Below are 21,502 nucleotides of genomic sequence, written 5' to 3'. Positions count from 1 at the left end.
CCACGTAATGGCCAAAAGTTCCTTCTCCGTAGTTGTGTAATTCACTTCCGGTTTCTTTAATTGCCTCGATGCGAATGCGACCGGGTGCTCCTCATTATCGACCACCTGTGATAGGACGGCGCCTATCTCGAAATTGCTTGCATCCGTCGATATGATGAAAGGCAAGGAGAAATCTGGATATACCAACACTGGGCTGCTCGTCAACGCCCGTTTTAGCCCCTCCACTGCTTCGTCGCACTCCGGAGCCCAAACGAATGCAGTTCTCTTTTTCAGTAAAATAGTAAGCGGCCGAGCGAGGATGGCATAATCTTTAATAAATCGACGGTAGTAATTAGTCATTCCTAAAAACGATTGTGTCTCCTTCACTGTCTTGGGAGTGGGAAAGTCCATCACCCCCGAAATCTTACTTGGGTCCGGTTTAATTCCCTTTGCGCTGATAATGTGGCCTAGATAGCTTACTTGAGAAAGGGCAAAGTGACATTTTGTCAATTTCAAGGACAACCTGGCCGACTCGAGCCTCTCAAACACTCGGCCCAACCGCGCTGCATGCTCTTCAATCGACCCGCCAAATACAATAACGTCATCGAGATACACCAAGCACTCTGTGGGGGTCATTCCCCTGAAGACTCCGTCCATCATACGTTGGAATACACTTGGCGCGTTTCTAAGTCCCATTGGCATACGTTGGTATTCGTATAATCCTCTATTTACAATAAAGGCAGTCTTCTCGCGTGACTCAGGGGCCATGGGAATTCGGTGATAACCCGCCGTTAGATCAAGGGTCGAGAAATACCTACACCCCCCCAAATAGTCCAAGGTTTCCGTAATGTTTGGAAGTGGGTACACATCTGGTTTAGTAATTGCATTTAGAGCACAGTAGTCTATACAGAACCGGTACTTAGGCTTTCCGCCCTCGGATTTCTTTGGCACGATCACAACGGGTGAGGCCCAAGGGCTGTGACTAGGCGATATTATTCCCCCTTCCAACTGTTCCTTCACAAACTCCTCCACTAAAGGCTTTAAATGATGTGGAGTGCAATAGGGTCTCCGATAAATGGGATGGGCGTCACCTGTAGGAATATGGTGCTCTACCAAGTGGGTCGCAGGGGGTGTTCCCGTTAATGAAAACAAATGCCTGTACCTTCCTATCAGGGGATGCATAACAGCTTTTTCCTTCACATTCAGGTGCATCAATTTTTCCTCAATGTTTTCCTCGGAAACCTCGCACAGACTCGTACTCTCCACAGAGCGCACGTTCCTATCGCATGCACCTTCAAGATCGTCCCCGTGGAATCCTTCATTTGGAATAAAATCTACATCGCTCACCGTCGCCACCACTGTGCCCTTGTATAGATTTACTGCCGACTCCCCATAATTACTCACGCGCACCTTCGCGCTTCCTTCGCCGTCCACCCGACACAAACACCAGGCAACTAAACACTCCTCCATCTTGAGAGCAGGCTCCAGCATGCACTCTTCTCCCTCCATCCACTCCTGCCCGGGTAAGGGGAGGGATATGAGCTTCGATGAACGGGCTGGGATTACTTCCACCGCTGGGAGTCGAACGGATCCTCCTTCCATGTATGGCTGTTCAATTCACGAATGCGGTCCGCAAATTCCTCGATCCGCTCCCTCCGACCCCTCCGCCTGTCCCACCGAAGAGTCCGTTGGCAGGATAGCCATTCCGCCCGCCCTCCGCCGCTTCCTTCCGCGCTGCCGCCTCACTCTCCTCCTTGGTTTTCCCGCCCCAGGGCAGTCGAAATTTCTCTCGGCGACCTCTGGCTTCCCTTCCGGGCCGGCCGTCGACGCGTCCTTCGGTCGTTCCCATGACATAATTCCGGGCCCGCCCCCTCTGGCGGTGGAAGCCACGCCCCCCGTCGTAAATCCTCTCACGGACGTCACCGCACATCGCGGCCCCTCTCCACATGCCTCCTCTGACCGCGGTGGGATTTCCCCGGATCTCGCTCTTCCTCTCTCGGTCAAGGGAATTATTGCCCCCCCAATTGAGAGTTCCCCCTATTTCACGTCAATAACGGCCCCCGTTTCACGAAGGAAGTGAATACCAATAAGGCCTTCATACCTGCCCAAGGTGTCCACCACTTGGGCCCGAAGATTATGCCCATCGCTTCCAAATCATACCGGAAGCCCTGCCTCTCCGTAATTCCAAATGCATCTACCCGTCAGACCCTTTATCCTAAAACGAGACCTACGTAGAACTTGCCCCCCACAGCACTCCTTAGTCACTAGACTCACCTGGGCCCCAGTGTCCACTAACATACGCCGCCTCTTATATTCTCACGTGACAATCACCGCTAAGTCCTCCATTCCCCCTTCACGGTGCACACATGGAATCAAAGTCTTTACCGGGGGCCTTGGCGGGCAGCCTGCTCGGCCCCGGAAATGTTAAAAGATGGCTCAACGCGCCCCCCGACGCACATCTCAAGTGTTCCCTGCTTTGTTTCTCCCCACTCGGGGGAAACAAAGCAGGGAACAAGTCCAAATTCTCACACAAAGCAACTTCCTTTATTCAGCCCAAAACCTTACACTCTGTCTCGCTGCACAACCCCAACTGCCGACCCTAGCTGCCACCAGCCCACGCCCCTGGGGTCACCGAGAGAGGTCATTTCTCAAGCGACTCTCCTGATGACAGCAGGAACGTGCTTAATGGCTGGGTCTCAACGAAGTCCGTTCGAGGCGGCTCTCCATCATCTCTCAGCTTTTAATAAACTTCAAGAAACTGCGCTTACAGTAGTTACAATTTAAAATGAGTTCAAAGCACTGCATGTAACAAGTAACTCTGTAAGCTGTCACGTGTGCAGGTGCTATTTACCCCAAGGATGAAATATGCCATGAAACAAGTAATCGCGCACTTAGCCGGGGTTCAATTCATAGCCAATTGAGGTCATAGCCATTACAAAATGGTGGTGTAATTGGTAGCATGCCTGACTGGAAATTGGGAGATCCAGGCTCTAATCCTGGTGAAGCCAAATGATTCACGAGTAATTTAAGGAATTATTATTTAAAAAATTGATAGGGAATCATTTCCAAATAAGGGAAGTCCAATAACATTGAGATCAGCACAGACTATGTAGTTGCATTTTATGTATGACTTCACTCTTTTTGCCGAATTATGTTTTTAATATTGTCTAGGAGTCACCACTGGGTAAGAAATTGAAAGGGTACAGCTGATGCTAGACTCATTTTTACCCATCATCAGCTTGTCGACTGCATTACAATTTATTACTGATTGAATCTCACAGAATTCCATTCAATGTGAAGATGAGTTTATTGCACTTGGAAGCATTCCAAAACAGTATTGGAGATTTTTGTGCTTTTCTGGCTTGCAAGTTGAAATTTTTTTTTTGGCATTTCCACCTTGTTGGATCATCTATTTTAGGGTTTTTACTGGTCAGAGTAATGAGGGAATTCAAAGTGTAGTGAAGGGGATTCGAAATGAGTCAGTATAAGAATGGGAAATCCTGTCCTTGGCATAATGGAAAAGGTCATGATGTGTGTATCAAAATAGGTAATCACCAAGCCATCAGGTGGCTTAAATTCCAAGTGGACCATTTTAATTGTTGGTGATTGTTTTTTGGGTTCATTCCATGTTGACTCATATTTTGTGGACAACAGTTTCGGGCACGTTCCAGCAAATCCCGTCTTTGGACCCGAAACTGTGGATCGCAAAATATGAGTCAACATGGAATGAACCTGAAAAACAATCACCAATTAACCCCTTTGCGCTGTAATGACGAGTCTACCTCGTCATAGACTTTCGATGCCAAACCGCTCAATGACGAGTGTATCTCGTCATCGGAGTTACATAATTATAGCACTATTTAGAGGAACAATATAATTATTTTTAAAGCTTCACAATGTTAAAACATTCATAGTATACATGAATAATTCATATTTCATGAAACATGATGCATTGGAAGGATTAAAATGATTTTATACGATTAGCGATAGCTGTGTTCTCCATTTTTAATAATAATCACATTTTATTTCACGGTTCTACATTGATTAAAAAATATCATTTCATAACGAACCATTTAAAAGAGAAGCACCAAAAAAATAAATAGAGAATAGGAGCACAATATTCGGAAAATTAATCAAAATGGAAGTGGTTAACTCACTGCGGAAGCCTCCATAGTCATTTTAATTGTTGTTTAGGAAAATTATGTTTCTGGCAGAATTGCATTTCATAACATGAATCAAAATTGATGAGAATCACAAGAAAAGTTAGGTTGAAGTTTATTTACTCTGGGAACTCATACTCCTTTGGAGTACATATACAGTGGAACTTGGTTAGTACGTTCCTCCTTAGTACGTTTTCCTCCTTAGCATGGCGATTTCTCTCGGTCCTGGTGTGGCATTACGTCGTTAAATCTGGTAGATTGTTCACGTAAGCCCAGACATAGGGAAAACTCCAACCGTCGGTCACAAGCTGGTGCAGGGAAAACTCCACAAACAAGAATCAGCACACAAGAAAAAAATAGCCAAAAATATTTACGAGTTTTTTCGTTCAATATCTATTCGAAGTAGAGTATTCAAAATCCGAATTATTACAGAAAAGAACGATGATAACTAATGATCCCATAGGAAACATTACCAAACTAAATACCAGCAGTATAATTTTTCTGAAATCGGCCATGTCCCACTAGCCATGCGTCCAACAAGAAGGCCCAAGCAGAAGAGAGCTTGGCTATTCCACCACCAGACAGGATTGAGGGGAGGGGTTTTTTCCAAGGAGCAGAGGGGTAGTGAGGGCGTATGTTCTATCAGCTGCGTCACTGCCCCTGTTGACAGGCTGCTCCGCAAAACATCATCCCTGGGTTGGAGTGAACAGCATACCAGCCAGAAATTTCCCCTCAAACTTCTGGGTTGGAGACATCAGTCGAATCAGAGGGATATTCATTGGAACACAAGGAAGGGAGAGACATAGTGGGGTGAGGCGTTGGAGGGAGAGAGAGTTGTGATAGGACTATGGTAATACTTCTCACTCCAAACTGCATACTAGAGACTCATCACCCATTTCCCCTTGATTGCCAAGGAGTAAGTATTCCTCCGCAGTAGTCCTATATAAGTCTTGCACTGCAGGTAGGCTGGTTCGGGGCTGGTTTCAGATGCTGGTTTCGGATGCTAGTTTCCGGATGCAGGTTTTCCGGAGGCAGGATTTTCCGGAGACAGGGTTTTCCGAGACAGGGCCTTTGTGGAAGGGCCTTTGCGCGAAAAACCTTAGCGCGAAAAGTCCTTAGCGGGAGAAGTTCTGCGGATAAGTTCGGAGGAAGTTTGGAGGAATTTCTGGGGGGGGGGTACCAGAAATTTTTGGTGGGGGGGGGTACCAGAAATTTTTGGTGGGGGGGGAACACTAAAATATGCCACACTATCCGAACAAAATACATGTAAAAGTATTTGGTTAGTATGTTTGAAAAAAATTGCACTTTCCTGGTTAGTACGCTCAATTGCTTGCCGTGACGCAACCCGCAATTTGTTCTCTAGTATCTTCTTAAGGGTCGTAACCTCTGAATTCATGATTTAATTTATTATTATTAGCCATCAACATCCTTGCATTCATTCCACATCTCTTTCTACGACCGTGATTTATCCAAATGCATTTCTCAATTCTTGTGACAAAAAATGCGGCCATTTTTCGGGAATGTCTGACTATGCAAAACTGCAGCCAATAAGAAGCCCCAAATTATCCCCACCCTGAGCTCCTCAGCTTCTGTTGCCTTTGGAGTGCCCACTGTGCACACATTTCGCGAGAAGGCAGTTGTAGCTATTGCACGATTTATCATAGCGAGGGCAATTTAATTACAGTTGAAATGGAGAGAAAACTAATAGTGAAGTAGATTACAACTTAAGAAAAGATTGAAATTATCGAGGAAGTGGATCGAAATCCACTCATAAAGCGAGTGAAGTTAGCGTGAAGGTTAAACATTCCTGCATCCACATTAAGCACAACTGCAAGAAACCGCGAAAAAATTCTAAGTCAGTGTGACAAAAAGTGAAAGCGCGTTCATGATGGGAAATATCCAGAATTGGAAGGTGTTCTTCTTAAATGGTGCAAACAAGCGCGAGGTTCGAATGTGCCGTTCGATGGTTCCGTTTATTCGTAGAGAGTGTGAAATAGCGGAAGAAGCAGAAATTACTCCTTTGCCCCTAGAAGAGTGGCGTCAGATTGCTGGAAAGATGAATTTCAACGAGTGTTGGGAATGTGATGATGATCTCACTGTTTGCCAAACCATGTCAATCGATGTAATTCACGAACTTGAGTTGAAAGAAAACGAAGATGGAAATGATGAAGATGATGCTGAGGAAGGAAATTAGGCTTTTCCAATTCCCACTTTATCTAAAGCGGTACTGCAAGCCTCGACGTCAAGGCTATGGAGTACGTGCATATTTACTTGACTACTGCTGCAGGAGCAGACAATGCTCTGGATCTCTACGCGAAGCTTAGTGTAAAAATACTTGATCTCGGCATGAAAGCAGACGACATTGGACAAATTTTTTAGGTAAATGTCAACTGTATAAAATAAAAATCTTCTTGTAACAATGTCGCAATCTAATAATCTTGCGTATTATTAATCGATATATCGATTGATAGAACAATCGATATGGTATCATTCCTGAAGCGAATGTGTACGGCTTTTGCCGTAATTTAAGGTCAATAAATTTTCCCAATTTTTATGCTTAAAAACAACCAGTTGACATACTCAGGGTTGTCGTTATATTCTCCGGGTACGCTGTGAAGAAGAAATGACTTAGCTTCACTTGTCCTCTTTTTATAAATATATATAGGATAAATCACGGGAGATAGATGCTGTTTTCATGTAATTGTCTTCGGGAAATCTATGAAACATAGTGATTTTTATTCACATGGTATTGTTTTTCAATGTAGCGCTCATTTTCTCGATTATTATTATAGTATTCTACCGATTAAGGTAGGTTTCCATGGAGTTTTCGAGAAGGGATCTGGGAACCTCCCTTTCCTTCCAGCACTGCCTTCTTTAATTCACTGTAAAGCCCACTCTCTTTCAGTCTATCTAAAAATCCTATTCTTTTCCTTCCCCTCCCTCGTTTCCCTAACATTCTACCCTCCAACACCATTTTCAACATCCCCTCCCTGCTAAGTACTCGCTCCATCCATACCTTCTGTCTCCTGCGTATCTCATCTAAAAGCTGCCTCTCCTCGCCAACCATATCCAGCACTTCGTCGTTCCTTTTCCTCTCCGTCCATTTCACCCTCTCCATTCTTCTCCATACCCACATCTCGAATGCCTCCAATCTTCTCTCGTCTTCTTTCCTCAGTGTCCACGTTTCCGCACCGTAGAGAGCTACACTCCAAATCAAACTCTTCACCAGCCTTTTCTTTAAACTCTTACACAACGATCCTCTCAGAAGCTCCTTCCTGTTCATGAACGCCTCCTTCGCTAATGCTATTCTCTTCCTGATGTCCTTACTACTGTATCCGTTTTCCTCTAACGTACTGCCTAAATAGTTGAATTGCTCAACCTGCTCAAGTTTTTCACCACCCACCTTTATCTTGAGTCTCACATTCCTCGCTCATGATGCTTTACAAAACCGCATAACCTTAGTTTTCTTGTGATTAATCCACATCCCATACTCCTCGCAACGTTCGTATAACGCATCCACTAGAGCCTGAAGCCCCCTCGCTGACTGGCTGATCAACGCTTGGTCATCCGCGAATCTCACTGATTTGAACATCATTCCTCCCACTTTTATCCCAGCTTCTAACTCATCCCACGCTTCCCTTACCATCTCTTCAGCGTACACGTTAAAGAGCAGCGGCGATAGAGGACAGCCTTGCATCACACCTCGGCCAATGCTTGCCCACCCAGATTCTCCGTCTGCTATCCTCACTTGCGCAGTCTGGGCCATGTACAGGTTACGAATCAGTCATCTATCCCTCCAATCTACACCCATTCTCTTGAGAATATCCATTAACTTCACCCAGTTCACCCTATCAAACGCTTTTTCAAAATCCACGAAACACGCATATACGTCCTGCTCATATTCTAGGTTCTTCTCCACGAGGGACCTCAATATTGCTATTGCATCTCGAGTTGACTTCCCTTTTCTGAAACCAAACTGATCTTCGCCCAAATATTCGTTTGCCCTCGCCTCCATTCGTCTGTTCAATATCCTCAGTACCACTTTCGCCGCATGCGATATTAGGCTGATAGTCCTATAATCTCCGCATTCCACAGCTTTCTTCTTTTTCGGAAGCGGAATTAAAACCGTCTTCACGAAATCTTCCGGCCAACATCCCTCCTCGTAGATCCTGCGCACTAGTTCAAAAAACCTTTTCTTACCTTCCTTCCCTAGATTCTTCAGAAGCTCACACGGGATATTGTCCACGCCTACTGCTTTCCTAACCTTCATATCACGAAGTGCTCTCTCTATTTCCGAATCTAATATCTCCGGTCCAAGATTATCCTCCTCCACTTCACTTTCCTCCTCTAGAGTCAATCTCTCTTGTCTGTTCATTCCGTCATACAGGTCCTCCACGTATTCCTTCCATCTACTCTGTACCTCTTCTCGCTCGGTTAGCATCCTCCCATATTTAGCCTTAATTTTAGACATGGCTTGTCCTCTTTTTCCGCCCGATAGCGGCTTAACTTTGGCGTACAACGCGCCTAGTTCTCCATCGTTCTGGAAATTTTCCATTTCCTCACATTGTGTTTTCCACCAAGCCTCCCTTGCCCTCTTAGTTTCACGTTGTAATCGATTATTCAATTCCCTATACATTCTTTTGCCCTGTTCTGTGTCCACCTTCTTCCACCTCCTTCTCTCCTCCATTTCTTTTACCATTGCCTCCGTTATCCACGGCTCCTTTATCCTTCTACTGTCCATGTAGCCAATTGACTTCTCCGCCGCTTTGACTATTCCCGTTTTAATATTATCCCATCTTTCCTCAACAGTCTTGGTGCTGTCAATGTCCCGCATACTAATGTCCACTAGTTCCTGATATTTTTCTCATACTCCCCTTCAGTGCTTCTACGTTCCATTACTTCGTCTTCCTAACTCTTATAAGTCTTTTGAATCTTACTTTGCATTTCATGAGCACTAGATTGTGGTCGGAATCCGCACCTGCTGCAGGGAAGCTGCGCGAGTTTTTCACACTATTCCTAAACCTCTGTCTTACCATAATGTAGTCTATTTGAAATTTCCCCACATCCCCTGGACTTTTACACGTGTACCTTCGCCCTTTATGATGATTGAACCACGTGTTTGTGATGAATAATTTGTTTCTCCTACAAAATTCTGCTGCTTTCTCTCCCCTGTCGTTCCGTATTCCTGGACCAAAATCTCCTATTTTGTTTCCATCCCTGCCTTCCCCGACTGAGGCGTTCCAGTCCCCCATTACTACCAGATTTTCTTACCCGGTGTGTCTCTGATTATTTCCTCGAGATGTTCACACACCTCATCTACTTCTTCCTCCCTATGATTGCTAGTGGGCATGCAAACTTGGACCACCACAAGGTTGGCGGGCCGCGCCTCAATTTCTACCACCAGAATCCTATCGCTTACCTGGTCTATGCCTACCACACGCTCATCCCATCTTCCCATTTAGTACTAAAGAACTTTCTTCCCCTCAACTATATATAACCCTATACCCATCACTCCAATAGTCCCCCCCATCCCTCCACCTCACCTCGCATAATCCTAAGATGTCTATCCTCCCTTTATCCATTTCTCTTTTGATATTTTCTAACTTCCCCGCCCTCATCATTGTCCTCACATTCCACGTCCCTACATTTATAGCCGACTTCTTCTTCTCCATCTTCTTGGTCTTCTTTCCTTATTTCTTCATTGCTGCTGCTACTGCTGATGGTGATGATGATAAGTCTCTGCAAGGATTTCGCATGTTGGCGACCCTGAGGACCTTGCCGACCTCGCTGCCGTGCCCGACACCCGCCCTTTGCGGACGGGTCCCGGGCGATGAGATTCCGAGGCTCATTTGGTTGTACTCCATGTTTTCAGGGAAGAGATAGTTGGTAGGGTTTCCCACTTCCATTCCAACAGTGTTTTTCACGTGACACCATCACGTGGACTACCTTTCGTCTGGCTCCTACCCTTCGACCTATCTGGCATGGGTGGCCATACCGGGAATAATTTAGAATTAATCCCGCGCCAGTGCAGCTCTAGGGGTCATAGGAACGCACAAGCCTTTCCACCGCGACAAGGTTGTAGCCAAGGGAAAGGATTTTCTCTATTAGAAATGTGAAAAGAGATCAGTAAGGCGATTATACGAGAACTACCGATAGTAATTGTAATTATGACGACTTTTCCACAGATTGCAATTACCCCGACTGCTATTACCGTGTAAGCTTGTTTAAGAGGCGCACACGTGTAAGAGGCGCACCCCTATTTTGAGCAACGGTGCTGATAAAAAAAAATGCGGAATTCTTCTTTCCCCACCGCGAAGAGTTGCAGAGGTATGCCTGGACTGTTGACGATTATCGAACTGTCCCCTTGCAATACTGAAAATTTAAGCAGCATTTTGAACTAAACATTTACGTGTAATTTGAAGAAAACATTTACGTGGCATTTTGAACTAAAAATTTATGAGCGCGAATTTTCAGCTAAATTTACACCGCATGTATGGTGCGCGAAGAAAAGTACGTATTCACTTGTACTATTAACCTTTTTCTCCTAGGACTTTTTATCACACTATGCAATGGGTGAGAAATCGATATTTATTGAACTGAAGAAGGTCTGGCTATGCTGCAATTCATAATTGCCGAGCAGTCACACCAATCGCTAATTTTGAATGCCGTTTTCCCTTCACTTTCCTAATGGACCAGTGGTAGTCATAACGAGGACGATCTTTTTCACCGAATTGAATTTATAGAAACTACTCTTTGCCGAAAGCGATGGCGAGCGGAAATGCCAACATTTGAAATGCAAAATTTCCTAGCGTCAACCACGTAAAAACGATCGATTAAGGATTAAATCACATGAAAATCTGAAAAAATAAATTCAAGATGAAAATCATGACTGTCAATAGCAGTAAATGCATTCATTTGTTTTTTTTTCCCATCTGCCAATGACAGTGCACCGCTGTTTTTCTCCTCCTCCAGTAGTCATCATTACGGATTTCGCTCCTTTCTCATTGATTGTACATTCAATTGGCATTTTGTAGTAAACTGGTACCTGATCAGCGTTACTGATTTGGCCCAACAAGTACGAATTCTTTTTTCTCAAGCCAATTACATATTGTTGAAAGTTAATCAATTTCTCTTCGTACATTTCGGGAAGGCGCTGCAAAATTGTTGTCCTTCTTCTTCTAATGGAAAAGCCATTCCGTCGATAAAACCCACGAACCCATCCCTCACTTGCCCTAAACTGATCATGGCTGATATTCATCTCTCTGGCTATTTCAAGCGCCTTAAAAACACACATTTCCGTCGACACTACATAGCCAAATTGCCGTCTATCCCTGATGTAATGCGCCAGCCTTTCTTCCAGGATGGGGTAGCTGGCAGATTTTCCTCTGAAGGATCTTCTTCCCCTATTTGTGTGGAGCAATGCGTCCTTATCATTCCTCCATCTTCTTATACATGATTCCGACACATCAAACTTTCGTCCGGCTGCGCGATTCCCTACTTGCTCAGCGTCTTGAATCACTTTCAGTTTTTCTGCGGCCGTGAAAGAGCGCAACTTTTTTCCCGTATTCATCTTTAGAACAGCACTGACCGACGGTAGCGTATGCACTGATATTCTCAGCTAAAATTCGTAAAATGCCAAAGAAGTAGAAAAAGGAGGAGGAGTTGGAAATCCCCGCACCTGCACCTGCTGCAAGGCCAATTGCTTTCCTTCATTTGCACCCCACACTTTTGCTTAAAAAGTAGTCTCTATGATATGAATCACCAGGGGTCTTTTGTCTATCTCTGGGAGTGGACGTTTTGTAAACAGTCTTGGGTTGTTTACCTCCCCCTTGTCGACTCCTGTGGCGAGTGTCGCCGTTCTCAAGGATTATGGGGATTCCCAAGTCTGGCCTCTTCGGTCGACCCTTTCCTCCTGCGGTCTCCACCAAGGGGAATTCATTCATAGCCTTCATAGTGAGGGCTCCCTGGCAAAACCGTTACGCGAGGGTCAGTAATCCTTTCTTCTTCAAGCCCTTTCGCTTTCGGTGTGGGTTGGGTTTTTACTATCGGTTTTGAAAGCCGGGAGCGTGTGGACGAAGATGATCGTGTCCTTTGTTGGAAGTCGTGCGGGAAATAAACCCACATTCACTTTAAGTTGTCCTCGCCTTTCATTTATCATAACCAGGGGCACACGACCCCGCGGGCACATGTTTTGGTCCTTCGTGCCGGATTGCTGCCAAATAATATTATCATTTCCAGACATTTTCTTAATCCTACCACCAGTCCCATAAGCACCGTGAGGATTAAATGTAACCAAATCGATGGAATGAAAGCGTGGAACAATAAGGAGTAAATATTCACGTTCAGCGATGCTAAGTGGAAGCAAATGGGAAACCTGAAGGTGGGAAAGCTCACAGCAAAATGCCGCAAAGTTCAGTTTCTGTGCTGTAGGTTTCGCGTTTAATTTACCGGATTAAAGAATTTGGAATCGCTCTTCAATTATAAGCATTTCTGATATCTATATCCACCATTTAGTCCAAAAATGTACACTAATTTTAATTTTTGCGCCGCAGGTTTTATCAACAATATAATTGTCAATTGCAATAACCCTTATAATAGCGTCAGAAGAATCCTTTTAAAAAATCACGCCAAGGGCGTAATGGAAATTACTTGGCAAGACAGTTGTTGACTATTAACCAGACATCCTTCAAATCTAAAATTTTCTGCAATATAGATATGCGATTGCTATTTGCAGTTTTAAGTGCCGCGGGATGCCCACTAGGGCGCTCACCACAGGGCTAATAAAACAAACGCCGCGCGATCTTTTCCATGCTCGCCTCCGAGGTATCAACGCGACGGCGCGATGCTTACGAGTATACTTACGAGTAAAAAAAGGCAAACAAGAATGTTATAAATATGTCACTTAAGGGAGAAACTCCCCTGCCTGCCGCTTGTTTTTGACCCAGGGTTTCAGATGACTGGCTCACGCTGAAAAGCAAAGCACTCAGTTCCCCTTGGACTTGCGACAGGGGAAGGGGAGGGGGGGAAGATAAAACGTTTGTGTAAGAGGCGCACCCCCATTTTCGGCTGCTATTTCCGGGAAAAAAGGTGCGCCTCTTACACAAGCTTATACGGTATTTACTTTCCTTGTTAGCACGTTTTCCTGGTTAGTACGTTCATTTTTTTGTGGTCCCTTCAGAAACATACTAAACAAGTTCTACTGTACATGGAATTTACATTAATTCAAACCTTCAGCTGCTGATACTGAAAGGCTTACGAAAAAATTGTAAAGTGTCAGCTTCAGAATGATATACAGGAAAAGCGTAATAATTAGGCCTGATGCTGTCCTTGAATACATGATATAAAAAGATTAAAAGCACATCTCTTACATGGCTTTCTATATACAGCCACTAGTATTACATAATTTACTGAAACGATCAAATTTTGCATTTGATACATTATATTGATTCTGTTTCAGACCCTCTTGAATGCATTCACTGATATCTTCAAGGTCTTTATATTCAGAGGAAGGGAATTCCTCAGTTAATACGATGTTACATAGAATGATTAAATGTAAGTAGTTTTACGTGGGTGAAGTTGGCTATGATTGGCCAAGCCAAGCGAAAATGATCAAAAGCAGGGTGGGGAACTGGAGATTTTTGTCAGGGAAAAGTTATGGCATTTGAATTTGGGAATCTTCTAACAACAGTTTTTAGTGACTACACCATGCATGCATTTTCATGGGCATTTTTTTCATGATTGTTGGCCCCTACAGAGGATGGGAGGAATCGCTACCAAAATGCTTACAAAAGGGTTGCAGAAAAGGTATTTTTACTCCTGGGATAGTGTGTGAGAATGCTCTCCACTAGTAAGGGATAATAATAATAATATTTATTTATCACCGTTGGCAAAATACAATGCATGGCTACGTCAAGATGTGCATACAAAAGAAGGTGCAATATAAAAGTACAAAAGACATTACGAGATGCATTTACCATAAGTATATATATACAATAAAAATATAGAAAAGGGAAAACCGTACAAAAATACATTTCAATATCATATATCTTTATGAGAGTCTTCAAGGTATTCAGAGACACTGTAATAGCACTTTCTGAATAGAATATTTTTAACCCTCCATTTAAACACAGCAGGTGAAGAGACGGATTTAATTTCCTCAGGGATGTGATTAAAGATTGCAGAGGTAGAGTGGTAGGGGCCTTTCAGGCAGAGAGAACTTGAGTATTGCTGAGTGTGTACATTATTTCTAGATCGGATAATAATCCAAGATAGATACTTAGATGGATAATACAGGTATCCCTCACTTAGCAGAATACATGGATGCATTCCGAAAAAGGTGTTGTTTTCAGCTAATTTTGTGTTGAGTGAGAGGCGTATTAAAGGCAGTACATACAATATACGCTTTGTGCAGTGTAAGCTTGGGGGCTATTCTGCATCCACAGACATACTGTTGATATGGCACTGTGGTTGAAAATCCAAGTTATAATTATCTTATATAGAACCAATTACTTCATGAAAATATTGAATTGCATGCTTCTTTACGCTTCCCATGCTGATAGAGAGGTGAATTAAGAGTTTTGGCAAGTTCCTTATTTGAAGTAAAGAGGGGAGACTGTTTGAATAAATAAAGAGCAATCTTCTTGCACATTGTAGTGAACACTGTGTTAAGTGAGGGATGCCTGTGCGTGATCACTGAATTTTTTCTCATGAAAACACAGAAGCCATGTTTACACACTGAGGCTCAAAAGCATGTGGATAGCTTCTGCAAAAAATGTATGAGTCGATTGAGGATGTGATTGACCTTCACTCAAATCTATTTGCGAAGTTGAAGCAGCTAAATTTTGAAGGAATCAATGGCTGTCACATATCACAAGCAGCAATTGTTGTTTTAACTACGTACGTAGTAGAGATGAGTCGGGTCCGGCTCCCGCTTTTCGGTTCTGCCGGTTCTTGGCCTGTGGAACCGGTTGCATAAAGTCGGTTCTTCGGGACTGGCTGGGAACGGTTGGGAGGATTTGAATTTGGCACCCAATGCCAGAATTCTCTGCAGCATATTCAAGGCCAAAAAGTGAAAAAAAAAATTAAAAACCCATGTATTACTTTCCGATCGCCTGACGTCCACGAATTTTCTTTTGAGAGTTTCTGGCTAGCACGCGCATTTAAGGGTTCGTCAGTTTGTCGCTCTCGCCAAGATTGTAACATTTCCGTAGCCGCAGCTGCTTATGCCACTTTCAAAGGAGCTGAATTTTTGCCTGCCGCCATCCACGGCATGGTACCATTCTTTCAACTTAACATAGGTCTCTTTTGATGTCTTGAACAAGTGGAATCGCACCAATGGTGCTCATTTCATTCTGGCTCGGCGATGGGCCGTCTACAGCCTGAAATACACTCAATGCTACATTGAGACTGCTTTCAGACGGAACGGCTTTTTGCCGGCCATCGTTCACGTAAAATTCAGGTGGCTTTCAGATGAGACAACTCTGCAATGCCATGTGTTGTGTCATGAACAGCGGCTGGCGGAAAATCTTCTCATGTGAAAGTGGTCTTACGATTTAATCATGTACATATACAGTAACTCTTTGACTTATGAGCAAGATATATTCTGGGAAAATGTTTGTAAGTTGATAAACCGATGTAAGGCATCGTAAAGTGTTGTTATCCTTAAGAATGCAACACTGCATTACAATTTGCGTTAGCTCATAGCTGCTCGGTTTATCTATGGTGTCACAGTACCAATGTGTTGAGCAGTTTATTGTTCAGGTTATAAGAACTTTGACAATAAAGAATGCGAATAAGTTATAAATTAAAGTAACAATTTAAGCAATATGGAATACCGAATATATTTTGAACTGACTCACAAGTTAACGAATGATGTCTTCAGAAGTTGGGGAGTTTCACTATTGATCCTTATACAATGCAGTGAATGTAAAATGTGCTCCAGGCATATTAGAATGGCCCTTCAAAATCTACATTGACTACTACTATTTTCAGTGAACGCCTGTAGTAGTGAATAAAATAAAATAACCTTGTTTTATTCCACACTTTATTTTAAATAGCACGACCCGGGTTTCAACATCTAGTGTTATCATCAGGTGATAGCACTAGATGTTGATATGATGATAGCACTAGATGTTGAAACCCGGGTCGTGCTATTTAAAATAAAGTGTGGAATAAAACAAAGTTGTTTTATTTTATTCAATAATGAAGCAATTCCACAAAATAACGCCTGAGACCGTGTCTTATATGCCTGTAGTAATACTGCAGGCAATATTTCTGCCAAAAAAAGAATATATTAGACCCAGATAGGGTAAAAATGTTGAATTTTTTAAATCAAAACCTGGAGAAAGAACCAGTGGCTGCCTGATGTAATGTGACATATTGGTCGATCATGCATTCTTGAACAATGTGTTATTTTGACTTTTTTGCTTGGCAAGTAAAATTATAGAGACGATCTTAAGTTTTTTTACAGAGCTTTCCTGGTAATTTACATCTTTAGTAAAATGATGCACTGAATAGTAGAGGCCTTCACGTTGTAGAAATCCATCTTACTGATTTGTGAATGAAAAACTTTGCTGTTTCTACAATTTGGAACTTTATTTTCCTGACTAGTTTCGATACACTGTATCAAATTCATAGGACTAGCAGTACAAGTAGCGTCGTTGTGGGTTATGTACCAAAAAGGGGAACAGTGGAAGGGGTGGAGTAGAGGAGATGTACTCCACCCCTTTCCCCTCCCCACCCCTTCCAATTTTCCCCTTTTTGGTACATAACCCACAACGACGCTACTTGTACTGCTAGTCCTATGAATTTGATACAGTGTATCGAAACTAGTCAGGAAAATAAAGTTCCAAATTGTAGAAACAGCAAAGTTTTTCATTCACAAATCAGTTTAGTAAAATGATTTTCATTTATTTCTTGTGGTTGTTCATTTAAATTTGCCATTAATTCAGATAATAAGAGTTCGTCCTTGGAACCAAGTATTGAGAACCGAGAACTGATTGGGAGAACCGGACTGGTACCGAGAACTGAAAAAATTTAAGAACCGGCTCATCCTGACTACGTCGGCAAAGAATGTAGGGACAGCATGCTTTTTTAAAATTTATTACTCATGTGCGATCAATTGTATTCTTAAATTTATTCCTAATTTTCTCACTGAAAGGAGAGGGAGTACAAGTCTCTCTTTCACCTCCAACATTTCTTTGATTTTTCCAACTCTTTCAAGCATTTTGGCACTATTTAAACACTCCTGTGTTGGTAACACATGCATAGTGGTGAGATGGTATTGTGGAGCTGCTCGTATGGCTGTCTACTTTGACGTGTACACAAGCCTTTAAACCAAGATTATGAAGCTGAGCTGTAAGCCAACAATTGTTATTAGTTGTCATGCAATAAATTTTTGCTGTGCTGTCAACCCTTTTATCATTTAATCCTGGATTTTCTTGTTACTAACATTGTTTTATGTTTCCTTGGTTCTCTTTGCATGCATCCTACATATCTAGATGGAACATTTTACATAGATTTGCCTCCACTGCCTAAAATTCCTCCTCTCTTGGGTATGTTTATTTTAATTTTTATGTACTTAACCTTATTATTTATACATCTTGCTTATGATTTGATAGAATTAGAGGATATGTAGCCCCAATCCAGCCAGCACAGATTTGAACTTATCCTTGGAGAAATCAGATATTGTGGGGATAAGCTTATCCTCCATGTGTAATATCCCTTTTTTCCACGATTTTAAGTGTTTGGGGAGGGGATGTCACAGTACCATATTGACAAAATTGGCCGTATAGCGGCGCTGAAGTCCTCCATTACCGTTAAAGCCATTATAGTGGCTTCGTGTTTACATTTTTGTTGTTGTGTATAGTGGTGTTTGTGAGTAAAAATCGTTGATTATTTTGTGTATACAATAATAGTTAAAGTGATAATGCGACCTAAGCATCGTTTTTGTGTGCTTGAGTTCGATGTGGGCTACGCCGGTACGTACAGTTGTATTAAGATTTTTGGCGACACATCAAAACATCCCGGATTGTCTTGGATATTAATGAAGGAATCATCGACAGTGCTGTGATTTGTTAACAAATGCGAGGTATTAGTGATTGCAATTGCCAAATTCTAGGGTACATAACGGTGATGGATTTCAAATTTGTGCTTTTAAAAACCATACGTAAGGTATAAATTCACCAGTCTTCTCTATAATGTGATGTAAGGAATTGAACAGTAAGATTTATGGTTTAGCGATGAAGGTATGAAGACTGCTCCGTGTTCTAGTGTATTGTATATCGTTTCAAGATGAATCATTCATTAAATATATCATTTTTAGAGCAATAATTTTGTTTATTTTCCACCTTCTTCTAACGGATTTTTTGGTATGTTCCTAAACTTGCGTGAATGTGTAACATAGTGAAAAAAAACTCATTGTGGAGACTAATGCGGTATTGGCTTTCGATGGTGAATGATTCAGTGCATTATATTTCATCATGTATGTTATTGTACAGTATTGTATTGCAGTATCCCATGTAGCATCAAATATCTCAGAGGCATCTCACGAGATATGATCTCATAGGCATACAGACCTCATAGACAGAGTGGTCATATATGCCTCGTGAGATGTCTCTGGCATATTTGATCGGATACTGTAATGTAATAAAATGCAATGATGAAATATAATGCATTGAATCTTTCCTCATCGAAAGCCAATTTATGTTATTACGGTTATTACATTATTTTCACGTAGTTCTCATAAATCTCGCATGACAGCGCAGCGATCGTATGCGAAACAGCTGCCACCTACCGGCAATTATACGGCATAAGGATAGGCATATCTCCAAAATGCGTAAGTACATCTCCGATTTATCCCCAAAAACGGCGTGGATTCTTCATACTTTATCTCTGCTTTCAGATAGGTTTCGTCACGGCATATATGTATAATATCCTCGTATTTAGGGATAAGGCAAAATCTGTGCTAGTTGGGAAATCACCTTAAATTATTATATGTTTTATATGTACCTATGCTTCACCTGAGGTTTTTTTTCAATATTATATCCATTGAAGCCACTTCAGTTATGAGCTCTGTTTGCATATGTCAACAAAGATTCAGAACAGTTTCGGCAGCTGTCCTGCTGGTGATCTAAGGTGAAGGATGGCAAGAAGCTTCTTGGTTCTTTCTTATAAAGGCGAATTTTAGATGCCAAAACAAGGAATTTTCCTCGGTCAACCAGGGAATATCCTCAAATTTTTGTGGTGTTAATCTTTTTCACACTATGTGGAGTGAATACCCATCTTCCCTGTTGAAAACTTTCAGTCTTCTGATGATTTCTATGGCCTCTCTCATAAATTGTCAGAAATATTTCTCTTCTTTTGCTATTATTTTAGCGTCACCAAATGCAATCATGTGTCCTGGTGCACTGCAGGGGTGCACTGCGATGGCCAATATTTTGAACTGTTTGGTTTGATTTGCTCTCCAGTGTTCATTTAGACGTGCTTTCAGTGCTCTGCTCGTGTTTCACTAATATTCCACTTGCCACAAGGGAATGGCACTAGGAATATGCCCTCGAAGAGCAATGGTGAAATTTTGAATTTGAGCTCGGAAAGGATGTCAGCTATCTAAGTGTTGCAGTTGAATCTGATGACCTCATCATGCTTCTTAAAAGTCCTTGTTGCCTTTTTCTTGTAGGTGCTCGCAATGAATGGAATGGTGACACAAGTCTGGTCTTGAATCTCCCTTCCCGTCAAGCACACTGGTTGTTTGCATTCTGTTTTCCTCCTTCTCAGCTCTTTTCAAGACCATATCACTCCTGTACCCATTTCTTTCTAGGCTTCCTCTCATTGGCGTTGAATCCCAATCGCTTATTTTATATTATCAGTTGACAAATGAGACTACGAGTGGAGTCGTCTGGCTAGAATGGTGATGTGATGCAGCATTTCGGTAGCGATCGGTGTGCTTTTTCTTTCTGTTTACCAAGTCTCCCAATCCCCTTTCTCTTGATCGGGTTGCTGTGGTGGGTATAGAGTGTTGGCTTCCTTCCCACCGCGTGGAGGGCTCTCGTTCAAATCCCGGCAGTGGCAGAGAATTTTCGGACACTGCCCAATCCCTGCTTGAGTGTTGTGTGGAGGACATTTCAAGTGAAACAGTCCGTCCGTCGGATGGGACTTTAAGCCGTGGTCCCCTTGGCGCCTTTCGTTAAGAGCCTTCTAGCGCTGACGCAGGGTTTCTCTCCACCCTTCTTTGCCTACTCTTCCCTAATGGCTTAAATGACCTATGCTGTTGGTCGCCTCCTCCAAATACCATGCCATACCCTTTCTCTTCACCACGATGTACAGGAAGGGCAATAATGCTCCTTATCCTCCTCCATCGTGAATTGGATGGCATGTGCTGGGAGTTTGGATGTAACAGGATCTCTTTCCTGGTTTTGGCACCTGAAATCCCCTCCATATGAGAGAGGATCACAAAGCTTCTTGCCATTTTCCACCTGAGGACACCACCAGGATAGCTGATGTGATTGATGTGAATCTTTTTCAACATACGTGGAGGGAGCCTAGAAATGTTGACTTCATGCATGCTATGCCATGAAAACTTACAAATGAACATTGTCTCCATTAATAATAATTTATATTAATTTTTAAATATATATGTTATTTTTACATTCATATTATCATTATTATCTATATGTATACATTAATTTTTATTATGTTTCTTATTGTTTGGTATTTGATATCTGTGTCTGATTTATTTTTCCATGAAGTTTTAATAATTCAAGAACAGCATAAGTAAGAAGTACTCTTTGCTTTGAAGTGCATACGCAGGAGGCTGGTGCTTCTGCACCTAAGCATTAGTTTAATAGGAAAATTGACTTAGTATTGTAACTGTCTTAGTAATTGCTGGTATTCTGGAAAACAAAATAATTCCTGTGGAAAATATGAGAAATCTCAGAGACTTCATAATTGTTTCCCAATGGACACCATAAACTGCTTATGACAGACTTTCTCCCATTCGCCATAGGAAAGCTCTCATTCCACCAAGTTAACAATCCTGCTTTTTACTAATGACTAATGCTATGAAATGGGGCTTATAATTATGTGGGTACTATACAATATAATATAATAACAAAGTCTTTTGTGTGGGAGGAAACCTGATTTGTCTGTTCTCTGTCCTTGTTGTAAACATCATGGTGATATCATCTGCATGTCCGAAGGTTTAACGGTCTAACCCAACTAACTACGAGGGGGGTAGCTCAAGTGGTACAGAACCTGTGAATTTGTGAGATCCAGGTTCAAATCCTGGTCAAGGCGATTGAATTTTCCTCTGTGGAATATTTACCTCTGTATTTTCTCAGAGTTATATTTCTTACATTAGAGATAAA

The 21,502-nt window shown here is 42.3% G+C and overlaps 1 protein-coding gene across 10 annotated transcripts in view; it reads left to right on the top strand.

Moving 5' to 3' along the window:
* The window catches only part of LOC124167378 (rho guanine nucleotide exchange factor 11), a 558,219-nt gene that overhangs the window by 163,791 nt on the left and 372,926 nt on the right, over positions 1-21,502 (top strand). For 9 of the 10 annotated variants that reach the window (XR_006866674.1, XM_046545401.1, XM_046545404.1 and 6 more), the window contains one exon: positions 17,639-17,692. The exons of the other annotated variant lie outside the window; for it this stretch is intronic. Coding sequence is in view for 8 of the 9 variants with exons in the window: in XM_046545401.1 (XP_046401357.1) it covers positions 17,639-17,692 (54 nt within the window). In the remaining variant the exon portion in view is untranslated. The remainder of the gene's footprint in view (positions 1-17,638; positions 17,693-21,502) is intronic. 10 annotated transcript variants of the gene reach the window in all.

This window comes from Ischnura elegans, chromosome 10 (genome assembly GCF_921293095.1).
Source record: "Ischnura elegans chromosome 10, ioIscEleg1.1, whole genome shotgun sequence".
Taxonomy (NCBI): domain Eukaryota; kingdom Metazoa; phylum Arthropoda; class Insecta; order Odonata; family Coenagrionidae; genus Ischnura; species Ischnura elegans.
Note: the sequence above shows the minus strand (reverse complement) of the source record. Positions and strands in the feature narration are given on the sequence as shown.